At 49.4% G+C, this 16,566-nt stretch overlaps 1 protein-coding gene across 7 annotated transcripts in view; it reads right to left on the bottom strand.

Annotated features, from left to right (window-relative positions):
• LOC141097969 (cyclin-dependent kinase 11B-like) overlaps positions 1-16,566 on the bottom strand; it is a 126,534-nt gene that overhangs the window by 35,560 nt on the left and 74,408 nt on the right. For all 7 annotated transcript variants that reach the window (XM_073585529.1, XM_073585530.1, XM_073585524.1 and 4 more), the window contains 3 exons: positions 13,409-13,504; positions 12,232-12,369; positions 7,708-7,773 (listed from right to left, as the gene is read on the bottom strand). In XM_073585529.1, the coding sequence (XP_073441630.1) occupies positions 7,708-7,773; positions 12,232-12,369; positions 13,409-13,504 (300 nt within the window). The remainder of the gene's footprint in view (positions 1-7,707; positions 7,774-12,231; positions 12,370-13,408; positions 13,505-16,566) is intronic.

Here is a 16,566-nt window from a genome sequence, read left to right on the forward strand (position 1 = left end):
CTCTCTCCACGCTCCCGGTCCCAGTAATCCTTTGCAAGAATGACCGCGAGACTTCGCGATCCCGCGAGAACGGACGTCATCGCGGTAATTCTCGCAAAGTATTACTGGGACTGGAGAGGCGGTAATGCTGCGCGGGACGACGGAAGGTGAAAATAATATTTTTTATTTTAATTCTATTTTTGACATGAACACAGTGATGCCGAGCGCGCGGCGTCGCTGTGCTGATCGCTGGTGAAGCTGTCTGTTTGATAGCTCACCAGCGATCACATAGCGACTTACCAGCGATCCTGACACGTTGATATCGCTGTCGGGATCGCTGGTAAGTCGCTATGTGTGACTCCAGCTTTAGCCTCTAATTGGGGGTCACAGAACCATGGGTGTTATGCTGTTGTCCACTAGGAGGCGACACAATGCATAATCTGAAAAAGATTAACTTTGGCTCCTCCTCTGCAGTATAGACCCCTGGACAGCGTCAGCCTTCTCTAGTTTTGTGCAAAAGCATTAGGAGGAACGTAACAGAAATAACATAACCATGCCTGTAAGAAGGCTACTATGTACAAGCTCAAAGAACAATATGAGAACTCAACCGTAAACAACGGCCCGTAAGGGCAACAGGGTGGGAGCTGTGTCCCCCAATTAGAGGCTAAGAGAAAGATTTTACGGTGAGTACACAAAAATCTCCTTTACTCTGTCGCCTCATTGGGGGACACAGAAGCATGGGACATCCCAAAGCAGTCACTGGGTGGGAATCAATGGACGAATATTGTGCTAGCAGGTCCCTAAACTTGGGGCACTGCCGCCTGCAGAACCCGTCTACCCAGGCTCGCATCCGCTGTGGACTGGGTATGAACACTGTAGTGTTTCGTAAATGTGTGTAGGCTAGTCCAAGTGGCCGCCTTACACACTTGTTGTGCCGAAGCCTGGTGTCGAATGGCCCAGGAGGCCCCTACTGCCCGGGTAGAGTGCGCCGTGATACCGGCCGGAAGAGGATAATTGTTAAGTCGGTAAGCCTCTTGTACGGTGGACTTGATCCACCTGGCAAGGGTAGCTTTGGAAGCCAGCAAACCCTTGCGGACGCCCTCCGGAAGAAGGAAAAAGGAATCAGACTTCCGGAAGGGTGCACAGTCCTAGACACGTATATACGCAATGAACTGACAAGGTCAAGCGTATGCAGAGCCTTCTCCACTCTATGAACCGGGCAAAGGGATGGCAGTGAAATTTCTTCATTGAGGTGGAAGGTGGACACAACCTTCGGAAGGAAGGATGGTACTGTACGGAGAACCACCTTGTCCTGGTGAAAAGCTAGGAAAGGCTGTCTGCAGGAGAGTGCTGACAATTCAGACACCCTGCGCAGCGAGGTGATTGCGACCAGAAAAACCACTTTCTGTGACAGGATGCGGAGTGGGACTTCTTTAAGGAGTTCCAAAGGTGGTGCCTGCAATGCTGTCAGGACCAGGTTGAGATCCCACGTTTCCAGTGGGCGTCTGTAGGGGGGAACCAATCGAGAAACTCCCTGGAGAAAAGTCCTTACTTGCGGCTTGTTAGCAATACACCTTTGGAAAAACACTGAAAGCGCTGACACTTGGCTCTTAAGCGAGCATAGGGATAGCCCGGCGTCCAAGCCGAATTGAAGAAAACCCAGTACCTTCGGGAGGGAATAAGGGAGTGGAACCTGTCCACGGGATTCGCACCAGGTAAAGAAAGCTCTCCAGGTACGATAATAAATCTTGGCGGAGGCTGGCTTTCTTGCTCTGATCATGGTTGTGATGACGTCTGGTGAGAGCCCTGCTTGGGTTAGAACCCAGGTATCAAGGGCCACGCCGTCAAATTGAGAGCCCCTGAGTTCAGATGGTAGAACGGACCTTGTGACAGAAGGTCGTGACGGTTGGGGAGACGCCAGGGGGTGTCTGCTGTAAGTTGCACGACGTCTGCGTACCATGTACGTCTGGGCCAGTCCGGCGCGATCAGGATCATTGGAACTCCCTCTTGTTTGATCTTCCTCACGACTCTGGAGATCAGGGGGATGGGTGGAAAAATGTACAGAAGCTGGAACTGGGTCCAGTTCTGCACCAGGGCATCCGCTCCGAGCGACTGCGGGTCGCGGGTCCTGGCCATGAAATTGGAGACCTTGGCATTGAAATGGGATGCCATTAGGTCCACGTCCGGGGTCCCCCAGCGATGGCAGATCTGGTGAAAAATTTTGGGATGGAGAGACCACTCCCCCGCGTCCATTCCTTGTCTGCTGAGGAAGTCGGCTTCCCAGTTGTCCACACCCGGAATGTGGACCGCTGAGAGTACCGACCTCGTCTCTTCCACCCAGTGGAGGATATGTGTCAATTCTCTCATCGCCTGGGCACTGCGGGTCCCGCCTTGGTGATTCACATATGCTACCGCCGTGGCATTGTCCGACTGTATCCTTATGTGAGAGGCTGCCAGCAAGCGATGAAAGGCTCTCAGTGCTAGGAAGATGGCCCGAATTTCCAGAATATTGATGGGCAAGGTCGTTTCCGCTGGTGACCACTTGCCTTGTGCCCTGTGATGTAGGTGCACCGCCCCCCAACCTGTCAGGCTTGCATCGGTGGTCAGGACCTTCAAGTAACCTGAGAGAAAAGATTTTCCACTTGCAAGCGAAGTTGGCTCGAGCCACCAGTGTAGGGACCTCCTGGTTGACAATGTCAACCGGAATTCCCTGTCGAGGGAGAAGGGATTCCTGTCCCAAGACTTGAGGATGGAAAGTTGAAGAGGCCTGAGGTGAAACTGGGCAAATGGTACCGCCTCCATTGCTGCTGCCATCCTGCCAAGGACTCTCATGGCAAACCGGAGAGATCGGGGAGGATTGCGGAGGAGTATGCCAACTCCCAGACGGAGAGCCAGTGTCTTGTCCCTGGGTAGGAGCACCAGACCCCTGGAAGTGTTGAATAGCATCCCCAGGAAGGCCAGGGCCTGACTCGGGGTAGTCGATGACTTTTGTAGGTTGACTAACCAGCCCAGGCGACTCAGAGTGTCGATTGTGATTGAGACACTGTCCTCGCATTCCTTGAAGGTGGAAGCCTTGATGAGAAGGTCGTCCAGATATGGAACGACTACAAAGCCTCTGGAGTGTAGAACGTCCATGGTAGCTGCCATGACCTTGGTAAACGTTCTTGGAGCCGTGGCAAGACCGAACGGGAGAGCCACGAACTGGTAGTGGTCCTGGTTGATCGCGAACCTGAGAAACCGTTGATGGGCGGAAGCAATTGGTATGTGCAGGTATGCGTCTTGTATATCTATGGAGGCGAGATATTCTCCCTGTTCCATGGACGCAATGATGGACCAAAGGGACTCCATGCGAAAATGACGGCCCCGTACATATTTGTTGAGCTGTTTTAGGTCTAGTATGGGCCTGACGCTGCCTCCTTTCTTGGGGACTACGAATACTACCCTCGGAAGCGTTCGTTCACGGGAACCGGTACTACGACTCCTGCTTGAAGGAGAGAGGAGACCGCTTGGTGGAAGGCACGAGCCTTGTCTGGCGGTTTTGGTGGAAGAGAGAGGAAGAACCGGTTCGGTGGGCTGGAAGTGAACTCTATCTTGTATCCTGAAGACACTATTTCCCTGACCCACCTGTCTTCTGTAATAGGCAGCCAGACTTGCTGAAAGAGTAGAAGTCGCCCGCCTACTAGTGGTGTGTCTTCCGGAGTTCGTGAGTCATGATGAAGCGAAGTTCTGAGGTTTCCTCCCTTGGGTTTCGCTTGGCCTGCTTTCGACCGCCAGGTTCTGTCCGGCCTCTGCATCGCCCGTGGGTTGTCCTTGCGTGGAGAGCGGTTACAATTTTGTGCTGGTCTCGAGACTGACCAGCCCGAAGAATTCCGAAAGGATCGGAATCGTGTTTGGTTACGCCGTTTGAACGTGCGTCTAGGTTTCAGCTGAGGGAGAGAGGTACTCTTACCCCCAGTGGCGTTGGATATCATTGTGTCCAACTTCTCAACAAAAAGTCGTCCACTAAGGTACGGGAGATGCGTGAGGGACTTCTTTGAGGCCGCATCCGCTTTCCATTCCTGCAGCTAGAGGATACGCCGGATCGTGATAGCGTCTGCTGCTATCCCCGCTACACCTCTTGCAGAGTCCAGGGCTGCATGAAGCATGTAATCTGCTACAACTGCTATTTGAACTGCTTGGTCCGAAAGCCCAGGATTTGAAGCTTGAAGACCCTCTTGCAATGCTTTGGCCCAAGCCAGAATGGCCTTGTCGCCCAAACTGAAGCGAACGGGGGGCCAGGGAGGCCCCTGCCGCTTCGAAATCTGAACGGGCCATGCGTTCTACCTGCCGGTCTGCTGTGTCCCTGAGGGATGAGCTATCTGGCAGTGAGAGTAGGGTCTGTGCTGCTGGCCTAGAGACTGGGGGGTCCACTTCAGGTGGGTCTGTCCACCCCTTGGTGTCCTTCTCTGGGAAGGGGTACCTTGCTTCCAAATATTTGCGATTGGCAAATTTCTTCTCAGGCTGCGAGAACTGCTTAGTAAGGATTGTCTGAAACTCCAGGTGATTAGGGAAGACCTTAGGTGGTTTCAGGACACTTTCAAAGCAAATTTTGTGTTTTGGGGCTTCCGGGGTTGGATCAGAAATTTCCAGCACCCGATGGATGGAAGAGACTATGTCCTCAACTAGCGCTGTAGTGCTAGGAGGACAAGGTACCGCAGACCTCTCCGTTTCGTTTTCTGAGTCGGAGTTACAGATGCCTTCCAAATCCTGCGTGTCACTAAGTTGTTCCCTGGTGGGCAAAGTGGAGTGGAGGTCTGCTGTGGTCGGAGATCGCTGTGGGGATCTGCGTTGTCTGTCTCTGGTAGGGGACTGTCTAGGTGACCTGGAATCACGGTGTCTCTCCCTGGAGGGAGATGACCGTGTGCTATGGGATGACACAGATGACCGCGACCTGTGGGTTCGCTTACGTCTGTGAGTGTCAGAAACGGCATGTTCCCGAGATAAGCTATCTTTTTGCTGGGTAACGTTCATAGCCGAGACATGCCCCTGCAGAGCCTGCAGCAGTGTGGAGGTTAGATTATCTATGGACTGTGTCATACACTGCGACATCCGAGCAGCCCATTCCGGCGTGGTAGCCGACGCTGAAGCATTGGTAGGGGCTTCCTGGGGTTCTGACCCAGTGTTTTGGATGCAATCCCAGCAATGCGGGTACGTGCTACCACTGGGGAGCCCGGCATAGTGCACAGAGGCTGGCTATCAGGGACCCTACAGGGGTGGCTGCGCAGAGGAGCCTATAGGAGAGCCTTATAGGTGATATGGATTCACAGCTGAGTAAAGAGAACCCAGCTGTGATCTTACCCCACCAGTGTGCCCCTAGGTCCAGCACCGATAAATCACAGTCCTGTGCTCCCCGGAGACTGCCGACGTTGCTGTGGGTGTCCTGTCAGAGATAACTTGCGGCAAAGATGGCCACCGGGACGCTGAGGAGGAGAAGGGGGCGGAGAGCTGAAAAGGGCGCGTAGGGCTATGTAAAAACGCGCCCTTTCTGCCTCAATCCGCCCCTTCTATGACACTTAGAGTGTCATAATCGTCATCCGGGGGGGCGGGCCGGGGAGAAGGCGGCGGCTTCAGCTAGGCCGAAGCCGCTGTGTAAATTAGAAGCCTGATGCCCAGGAGGGCTCCAGGCCGGCGCGGATGTCCGGGAGGGGGTCGGATCTGAACCAGACCCCCCCGGATTGAGAGACAGAGTAGCGGTGGGGCCAGCAGCGATAGCGGTGTCCGTATGGGGGGGTCCCCCTGAGGCGCTAAGATGCCGGTGCTGCCGCAGAGACAGGGACGCAGGGAGCCCTGTCTCTGTATGTGCCATGTCTGTCTGCGCTCTTCCCCGGCCCCAACATGGAGCCCGCAGCGAGGCTGGGGTCCCCGGCTGTTTACGCTGCAGGATGCTGCCTTATATAGACCGTACCTGTGGTGTCTCAACTTAATGCCCCCAGAGGGGGATTAAGGAGGAAGCATCTGTCACCATCAGGGGTCTTCAGCCTCACCTCGACCTCAACCCAGACCCCAAAGAGGTTGGGGAAGGAGGGGGATCTCGACTTCGAACCAGTACCCGAGGGACTGGGGAAGGAGCGACATGGGGAATAGCCACCTCAACTTCAACCGGGCACCCTATAATAGGGGCCGAGGAAGGAGCCATGACGGGGGTCTCGCAGGAGACCCACTTTTCTTCATCTGTAGTCCGTCAGGAAAAAAAACGAAAAAAATCTTTAGGTGTGCCTCCTATGCGACAATGCAAAAACTGGGGAAGGCTGACGCCTTCCAGGAGTGTATACTGCAGAGGAGGAGCCAAAGTTAATCTTTTTCAGATTATGCATAGTGTCGCCTCCTAGTGGACAGCAGCATAACACCCAAGGTTCTGTGTCACCCAATGAGGCGACAGAGTAATGGCGATTCGCAAATACGGTGTATTTGAAATGCATTGCGGCCGTGTCCGTAAGCCGTGAAAAATATCGAGCAAGCTTGATATTTTTTCACGGCCGCAAATATGGCCCTCATGGCCATACGGAGCACAGCCCTCCTACTAATTTTTGCGGCCCAATAGAAATGCATTGGAGATGCAAAAACACGGCAAGTGTAAAACCAGCCTAAGGCTACTGATTCTTTTAGAGCAAAAAAGGGTCAAACCTATTAAAGTTTTAAGCTTTAATAGAAGAGGTACAGTGCTTACAATAAAAGGATATAAAAAAAATATGGAAATAAAAAATGACATACAAATATGCAGAACAGTTATAAAAACAACATGGAGAAAACTTACAGAAATATAGAAATATCTAAACTTTGCAGTCTGGTATTGTTCCCTGTGGAACAATACCCATGTCTGATGAATATGAAATGGATCACATCAGCTTGGTTGTCTCTCAGTCTGTGAACAACTTTCTTTGTGCAAGGCCTAATTTATAGATTTAACCTGGAGATCAGATTTCTAGACCAGCTTCTCATGTTAATATTCTAATTCCTGGTTTGTGACTGGACCATGGCTACTTGACCAATTAATTTGTTATTTTTTTTCTCTGAACACTCTGTGTAACCTTTCTTTCTCATAGTAAATATACAGTGTCAGGCGGCAATTTGGCATCTCCCTTCACAGGCACCAGAAGGTGGTGTGAAATGTCTCCAATTCTGTGTGCTCTCAGGAAGGCACCCTTGGGGTCTAAAACTGCCTTTTGTCAGGATAACATATGCTATCACCTTTGTGAAACCTGCCGCCTAACGACAGATGCTAGTTAACTGCCAGCCATACATCGCCTACAAATACATATTTCCACTACAATCAAAACTACAGTCAGCCCAGTAAGAGACCCAGTACTGAGCCTCTGCTCCAACTTTGTGTTGCTCTCATATCAGGTAGTATTACCTGATGACAGATCCCCTTTAAAGGGGTTGTCCGGTCTAGAATGATTAGTTTGCAGTCACTCCGCAAACAGCAGTGAAGTATACGATATACATACTCCCAGCCAGAACCCATCTAGCGGGCACAGTCCAGAGCTGGGAGGATTCACAAGTCTGCAGTAAGACAGTGTGACCATAGACTAGTTATTCTATACAGAACTCCTTTTATGGTGAGCACGGACATGCAATACAGGATGTATACAATGTGGGTAGAATCACTTATTTCACTGTCGTCCTTATAAGATGGAAAGAGCGACGATCACATCTACTACAACATGTAGAACAACACAGGACTCTTACAGACAGGAACGCGATTCCCATTCTCTCTCTCATCTTCCTCGCTTATCTCTTCATCGCTGATCTCCTCTGCAAAATAATCAAAACCATCAACTATAATAATGATGATGATGATGATGATTAATGTATCAATTTCTTTAGCAAAACAAAACTTATAAGAGGAGAGCAGATGGTTAACACAGAAAATGAATAATTTCTCTTAATAAAAAATTAATTTTCAAAATGGACAACTTTCTTCCCTTCAAATAATTAAGAAGATTGCTGGGACTGTGGGACCATACGTAGAAGTGTCATAAGTGTAGAGAGACGTGGGGGACACAGAGTGTATTTTGGCTCTATAATCAGTTCTATTCTTCCGGATCGGGGGATTCATTTGGGGACATATAGGGTTTTCTACAGGAGGCAGGGCTCCTGAGTATTAAAGACAGTGATAGGTGGAGACTGGAGAGGCCCATAACAAAAGAAGAGATTGAAATGGCTATTATATCTATGGCAAATAATAGGGCCCCGGTGGCAGATGGTATCCTGAGTGAAATTTACAAACAATTAAATTGAGATAGTAACGCCCAGACTGCAAAAGGTTTTTGAAGAGGCTCTTCAGGAGGGTGAATTACCAGCATCCATGAGGGAGGCGGTGGTGGTGGTCATTCCAAAAGAGGGAAGAGATCCGGGGTTTGCAGAATCATAGGCCCATCTCATTGCTGACGGTAGATGTAAAGATTTTGGCTAAAATTTTGGCGAGTGTGGTTCAGGATCTTGTTCATCCTAACCAATTCGGATTTATTTTTTTTAAACCAAAGATTTTTATTATATTCAAATGTCGTTATAATTACATTCAAGCACAGCTTTCAAATCATTTCCATTACATATAGAAAAGTACACGACATTCAATTTCCTCCCCGTCAAGAAGATGAACTAACCCAACCACCTCCCTCCTCCCTCCCCCCCCTTCCCAGCTGCAATACATACTTTCTCAATGTGATTGTCTCCACTGTAACCACATGGCCCAGAGTTTTTCAAAGTGAACTTCCGTATGTCGCCTTCTATAAATTCTCTCCTCCAATCTGATTACGTTATTCACACGAGTAACAAATTCCCCAACCGTTGGGGGTTCAGCATCGATCCATTTTTGAGCTATCAGCTTACGGGCAATATATAAGAGTTTTGCTATGATGGACTTATAGGCACTCCCCACCAACACCTCCTCCACATACCCCAGCACACACGTTACCGGGTCCCTTCCTATAACGCATCGGTATATCTTCTCAACAAGCCCTATAACCTCCTCCCAGTATGATGATAGTCGTGGACAAGACCAAAGTATATGAAGCATCCTGCAGGTTCATATCCACATCTTGGACATTCCGCATTATCCCTCAAGCCCATTTTCCTCATAAGTTCTGGAGTCTTATATGTTCTATGTACAATATATAGTTGCGATATCCTACCTGGCTCACTCAAAGAGAGTTTAGGTATATACTCTAAAATAGACTCCCATGTGTCATCTACTATTTCCCCCACTTCTCTCTCCCATTTAGATTTTACTGTTAAGGGAGACCCAGCCAAGTAAGAATATAATAATTCTCTATAGATGGTAGAAATAACACCTCTCGTACCCCCGGACGCACACACAAAATCCAATACCACATCTCTCTGCACCGTCATATTCATTATCTGTTTCTGCGCTTGAAATGCATGCCTGAGACCAAAATATCGAAATTCCCCACTACATGGGAGTCCAAACTCTTCTTTTAAAACAGTAAAAGACTTGATCTCAGACCCTTCCAGTAGTTGCCACACATATTGCAAACCTCTCCTCTCCCAATCACTAAAGTCCCGCAGTTTGTATAGTTCAGAAAGGTTCACATTATCCCAGATAGGTGTGTATGTCGTCAATTCCTCAACTCTTCTAAGAATTTTGATATGCTGCCATATTTTGTGCATTAGTCCAAATGTGGGCATTTCCTTCCCTAATCTCCCGAAGTTTCCTGCTTCTAGACTCTGTACCAATGTTCTCTTGTTGGTCATTTGGGCCAAAACTCTCCCCATAACGCTCAAGTTCCCCTCTTCTCTCCAGCCCCTAAAGTGCTGCCCCTGTGTTGCTAGAAAGTATATCCATGGATTTGGCGCCGCCAACCCACCCTCTTCCTTCCCCCTTTGCAGTATTTCCAATTTAATTTTTGCTTGTTTTTTCCCCCAAATCAATTCCCTAAAAATGGTATTAATTTTGTAAAATTTTTTCTTTGGGATCCAAACCGGGGCATTATGAAGGATGTACATCAACTGAGGCATCATTATCATTTTAATTAAATTTGTCCTCCCCACTATTGACAGTACTAGCTTACACCATGCTGTCATCTTAACTTTAAATTTAACTAGTAATGGGTCCAAGTTTAGTTCGAGAAATCTAGACACAGGCATAGATACCCATATTCCGAGGTATTTAAATTCCTTAACTACTTTCAAGTGTCCAGCTATCCCCCCCACATCTCGAACTCCCAACTCTCTATCAACCCCCATGATACATGACTTATCCCAATTAATTCTCAATCCGGAAAAGTGTCCAAATTTCCTTATAAGGCCCATGACCTCAGTCAGTGCTTTTCCGCCGTCATTTAAGAACAGGAGTATATCGTCCGCGTATAGGGCGATCTTTTCCTCCAATTCCCCATATCTAAAGCCTTGTATTTCCTTGGAATTACGAATTTTAATCGCTAACGGTTCCATCGCTACAGCAAACAATAACGGTGACAATGGACATCCCTGACGAGTTCCTCTGAACAACCCAAATGCCTCCGAGGTCTCCCCATTAATCCTAATATATCCTTTCGGGTCTACATACAGTAACTTAACCCAGGAGATAAATCTGTGTCCAAATCCCATACATTTCAATACTGCCCATAAATAATTCCACTCTACCCTGTCAAATGCCTTTCGTGCATCCAATGAGACCACCACCCTTTCCCCCCTGTTATCTGCTGGGATTTGAATATTTAAAAAAAGTCTTCGCAGGTTAATGGCGGTGGATCTATTTTGTAAGAACCCTGATTGGTCTGGATGTATCAATTTTGGGACAACTCTAGACATTCTTATCGCTAACATTTTGGCTAGTATTTTAACATCTGATGTCAATAATGAGATTGGAACCAATTCGGATTTATGCCAAATAAGTCTACGGCAATTAATTTACGTAGACTTTTTCTGAATTTGCAGCTGCCGTCGGACAATAGGGGCAGTAGGGTTGTAGTACCATTGGATGCGCGTAAAGCGTTTGATACTGCCACTCAACACTATCTCTGGAGGGTGTTGGAACGCTTTGGTTTTGGGCCGACCTTTATTTCATGGATACGGTTGCAATATACTTCCCCGACCACTAGAGTCAGACTTAACGGTCAAATGTCTGGGAGTTCTGCGCTTCATAGGGCGACTAGGCAGGGGTGTCTTTTGTCCCCGCTACTTTTTGCTTTGGCAGTGGAGCCCTTGGCACAGACAATTAGGAGGACGGCTTCGGTTAAAGGGTTCAGATATGGCTTGGTAGAAGAAAAAGTATCACTGTATGTAGATGATGTGTTTCTTTTTTTGGAGGATTCCCGAGAGTTGTTGTTGAGAGCAATGGATATTATTAAAACATTTGGGTCTACATCGGGATTAGAAATTAGCTGGGAAAAATCTACTGTCATGGCTGTAGTTGATTGTGTTGTTGATTTGCCAGTGTCGGGGGAGGGTAGTAGGTCGTCAGTAGTGCCACAGTTTAAATACCTGGGCATTCAGGTGGCACTTCCAATTTCGAGCTATGCAGATTTCATCTGATTCCACTGCTGTGTAAAGGCCCCGTCACACTAAGCGATCTCGCTAGCGAGATCGCTGATTTTGTGACACATCAGCGATCTCGTCAGCGAGATCGCTGTGTGTGATGGGGATCAGTGACTTCTGAGTGTACTCGGTGCCGAATGGAGGGGGCTGGAATTCTCCATATATTATGGCAGTGTCCAAGTCTGAACCCATATTGGACAGTGGTGCTTAATGCCATAGGATGAATGTACAGTTGTAGGATTGAGAGGGATCCTATGGTGTGTATACTGGGATATGTAGACGAGGTCCAGGTACATAATAAATATAATGTGGCAATAGCTAGATTATTATATATTGCGCGAAAACTGATCGCCAGATTCTGGATAAATGAAGAGCCGCTGACTTTGAGGGAATTTTTCAGGCAGTCTGACTCTTGCGAATATGGAAATAAAACATTTACGCTAAGAGAAAAGGCATAAAAACATTTAAGACACTGTGGACACCTTGGGTGGAGAGACAATGACCCTGAACTTAGGTTACACCATGCATTATTTGCTGCTCTTGTATGTAATGGGGAGGGGGAGGGGAAGGGAGGGAATTTCTGAAACTAATGACCATTGTTAATGTTGTTCTCATTGTGATTTTTGGTCTATTGTTTTGTACCTTGATTTTGGTTAAATAAAAATTTATCTGATTTAAAAAATAAGTGTAGAGAGACAGTGACAATATTACTACCTGCAGTCTGTTCTGATGCAGCCTCTGAGTTGCTTACAGTTTCATCCTCTTCCTCCTCATCATCATCTTCCTCCTCTTCTTCAGCTTCTTCTGATTCCTCGGAGCTGGTCTCCTCTTCCTCCACTGACACAGACCCAGCTGAAATCATATTAAAAATGGTCAAGGATTACTGCATGGACCTGCGCCAATGGGCAGAAGGGGAAACCTTTATCCTCTCTATAATAAAGCGGTGGTGCGCATTCTCACCCACCCCTCATTCACTCTTCATAGGGCTGCCAAGCGATACCCTTAGCTTTTTCCGGTAGCCCCACAGAGCATGAGCACTTCCACTCCACTATAACAGAGATAAAAATGCAGCGGCAAAAATAAGAATTTCCTGTTCTGACGTTTGAACCCTCACCGATCAATAAGAAATAACTTCCTGTGAATAGGTGATAACGATTTCATTGAAGAACCCCTCTCATTTAGGCCCCCGTCACACATAGCGACTCACCAGCGATCCCGACAACGATATGACCTTGTCAGGATTGCTGGTGTGTCGCTACATGATCGCTGGTGAGCTGCCAGACAGGCAGATTTCACCAGAGATGAGGACCAGCGACGACGCGGGTAACAAGAGTGCGCGTCGCTTAGTTACCCGCTGTGTACCTTAGATACCAGCGTGCTGGCGCTGGGAGCTCGTATCCAAGGTAAACAGCGGGTTTCTAATCGCCGCGCGGCGCTTAGAAATTCGCTGTTTACCTTGGATACGAGCTGGGAGCTCGCTGATCATTGCTCTCCCGCTGCCACACGCAGCGATGTGTGCTGGCCAGCGGGAGACCAGCGATCAAAAAAATGTCCAGGGCTTTCGAGCACAATCAGCGATACCCGGCGGGGGCCGGTCGCTGATAGATGTCACACACAGCGATATCGCTGGTGAGATCGCTGTTGCGTCACAAAACTTGTGACTCAGCAGCGATCTCGCTAGCTATCTCGCTGCGTGTGACGGGGGCTTTAGGGTCAAACAAAGAAAACAATCAGGGATACTAATCAGCTGTAATATTAAGCATAAGTTAAGTGACTGGCCCACTAACATTTATTCCCTAACCACCGGGACTCCCACTGATCCCAAGAAAGAGGGTCCCGTGTCACCCGCTGGAGCACAATAATAATTTGCAAAAGAAACACGCTCCTTTACCCGAGGACGATTCTGCAGAGCTAGATTTCCGTTCATTGTCACTGATATCCTGCAGGTCTGACAGAAGATCCCGCATATCCGGTCTGTCATCTTTGACTGAGAAAAGAATAAGTGGTAGTTATTATACGGCAGAGATCCAGAGCAGTGTTACTCTGCAGGATTTGTTCTCAGTGGATGGGCTATGAGGAGGTGGGCCATGGCGTAGGTGAGAAAGGGGTTTTCTCATTATAGACCCCCAAGGTCCTCGGTTAATAGTCCCGGGTACCGCTCCTGGAAAACTGCTGCTTTTGAGTGGCATTCAGTGTCAGGAAATTGGTAATGTAGAATGACATGACTGCCATTAAGATGAATGGCCGTACAGCTGCCAGCGGATCTGGACAAGGGGCCACCTTCAATAGACAACCCTTTAATGAGCTTCTGACGCTCCAATAATAAAACAGGATTTTTTTGGGTTGCTTACCGTAAAATCTGTTTCTCGGAGCCTTCATTGGGGGACACAGAGACCATGGGTGTATGCTTTGCTGCCACTAGGAGGCTGACACTATGCACAAAAAAATGTTAGCTCCTCCTCCGCAGTATACACCCCACCGACCGGCACCAATTTCCTCAGTTAGTGAGAAAGCAGTAGGAGAAGTAACAAAACAGAATGAAAACAGGACAACTCAACTGTAACCAACCGACAACCATAAGAACAGGAGTTGTAAAACATGGGAGGGTGCTGTGTCCAATGAAGGCTCCGAGAAACAGATTTTACGGTAAGCAACCCAAAAAATCCTGTTTTCTCGTTCGCCTTATTGGGGGACACAGAGACCATGGGACGTCCCAAAGCAGTCCCTGGGGTGGGAAACAAACTTCCATCAGGCCAGCGGACTCACCACCGCGGCCTGCAGAATCCGTCTACCTAGGCTGGCGTCCGCCGAAGCGTAGGTGTAGAGTCTGTAGAATTTCACAAACGTGTGAACCGATGACCATGTTGCAGCTTTGCAAAGCTGCAGCGCGGAAGCTCTGTGGCGCACCGCCCAGGAGGCACTCACTGCCCGAGTAGAGTGGGCCCTGATCCCCGGAGGGGCTCCGCGACGCTTAACTCGGTAGGCTTCCAAAATTGCCGATCTGATCCAGCGAGCAATAGTGGCCTTTGACGCCGAGTGACCCTTCCGCGCCCCATCAGGGATAATGAAAAGAGACTCTGTCTTTCGCAAGGAAGTCGTCCTAGACAGATAGACTCTTATCACCCTAACCAGGTCCAGCTTGTTCAAGGACCGCTCTCGGGGATGAGTTGGATACGGACAAAGGGATGGTAGCACGATATCCTCGTTGAGGTGAAACGAGGACACCACCTTCGGCAGGAAAGAGGGCGGAGGCCGCAGAACTACCTTATCCTGGTGGAGCACCAGAAAAGGGGAGCGGCACGAAAGAGCTGCCAATTCCGACACGCGCCGGACGGAGGTGATGGCCACCAGAAAGGCTACCTTCCAAGAAAGGAGAGTAAGGGAAATATCCCTGAGGGGTTCAAAGGGAGGACCTTGCAGAACCTCAAGAACCAGATTAAGATCCCATGGATCCACGGGCGCCCGGTACGGCGGAACCGTGTGAGCCACGCCCTGAAGAAAGGTCTTAACCTGAGGACGGGAAGCCAATGTTTTCTGAAATAGAATGGACAGCGCCGAAACTTGACCCTTCAGGGAACTGAGGGCAAGGCCCGCATTCAATCCTGCCTGAAGAAACGCTAGGACTGAAGGGAGCGAAAGGACATGGGCGCGATGTCACTGGTCTCACACCAAGTGAAATAGGCCTTCCAAGTAAGGTAGTAGATCTTGGAAGATGATGGCTTTCTGGCTTGGATCATGGTCTGAACTACCTGGTCAGAAAATACTGCCCGTTTCAGAACCTCGGTCTCAACAGCCACGCCGTTAAATTGAGCGGCCGAGAATTGGGGTGGCAAATCGGTCCCTGAGACAGCAGATCTGTTCTGTCTGGAAGCTTCCAGGGGGCGTCCGTGAGAAGGTTGACAATGTCCGCGAACCAAGACCTTCTGGGCCAATTCGGGGCGATGAGAATGACTGGAATTCCTTCTGCCTTGATCTTTTTCAACAGGTTGGAAAGAAGAGGCGGAGGGAACAGGTAGGGAAGGTCGAACTGGGACCAAGGAACGGCCAGGGCGTCGGCGCCCACTGCCAGAGGGTCCCGAGACCTGGACACGAATTGTGGGACTTTCCTGTTGAGGCAAGACGCCATGAGGTCTACATCCGGGGTTCCCCACCGAAGGCAGAGCAGATGAAACACCTCCGGATGGAGGGACCACTCTCCCGCCGCGAGACCCTTGCGGCTGAGAAAATCGTCGGCCCAGTTGTCTACGCCGGGAATGTGCACCACGGAAATTGTCGGAATGGAAATCTCCGCCCAACGAAGAATCTTGGACCCCTCCGCCAGGGCTGAGACACTCCGTGTTCCCCCTTGGCGGTAGACATCGCTGTGGCGATGTCTGTCTGAATCCGTACCGGCAGTCCCTTGAGGAGCCTTTCCCAGTGAACGAGAGCAAGATGGATAGCTCGAATCTCCAGAATGTTGATCGGTACTGATTCCCGATCCGACCATCGACCCTGAACAGTGTGGTTGCGGAACACTGCACCCCAACCGAGGAGACTGGCATCTGTGGTTACTATCTGCCAGCGAATGGGAAGGAAGAATCGACCCGATAGAATGAGAGGTGACGACAACCACCAGTTGAGGGACCGCTTGATCCGGTAAGAAGGAGGAACAGGGCGATCCAGGGACCGAGGCGACCTGTTCCACTTCGACAGAATGGCCTGCTGGAGAGGTCTGGCGTGAAATTGGGCAAAGGGAACTGCCTCTATCGCCGCCACCATCTTTCCCAGGACCCTCCTGGCTGTACGGAGGGACGGGAATCGTGAGATCTGCAGCGATCGTACTTCCTGCTGCAGAGAGAGAATCTTCTCTTGTGGGAGAAAGACCCTTGACCGACGAGCGTCGAACAGAAGGCCTAGAAAGACCAGGCGTTGGGTAGGAACCAGACAGGACTTTTTCCTGTTGATGATCCACCCGAAATCGGAAAGAGTGTCCAGGACGATTGACAAACTTTGGTGAGCCTGTTGAAATGAGGGAGCCCTGATCAGAATATCGTTTAGGTACGGGAAAAG

This window comes from Dendrobates tinctorius, unplaced genomic scaffold (assembly GCF_039654945.1).
Source record: "Dendrobates tinctorius isolate UK_male_01 unplaced genomic scaffold, ASM3965494v1 ptg000086l, whole genome shotgun sequence".
NCBI classification, from domain to species: domain Eukaryota; kingdom Metazoa; phylum Chordata; class Amphibia; order Anura; family Dendrobatidae; genus Dendrobates; species Dendrobates tinctorius.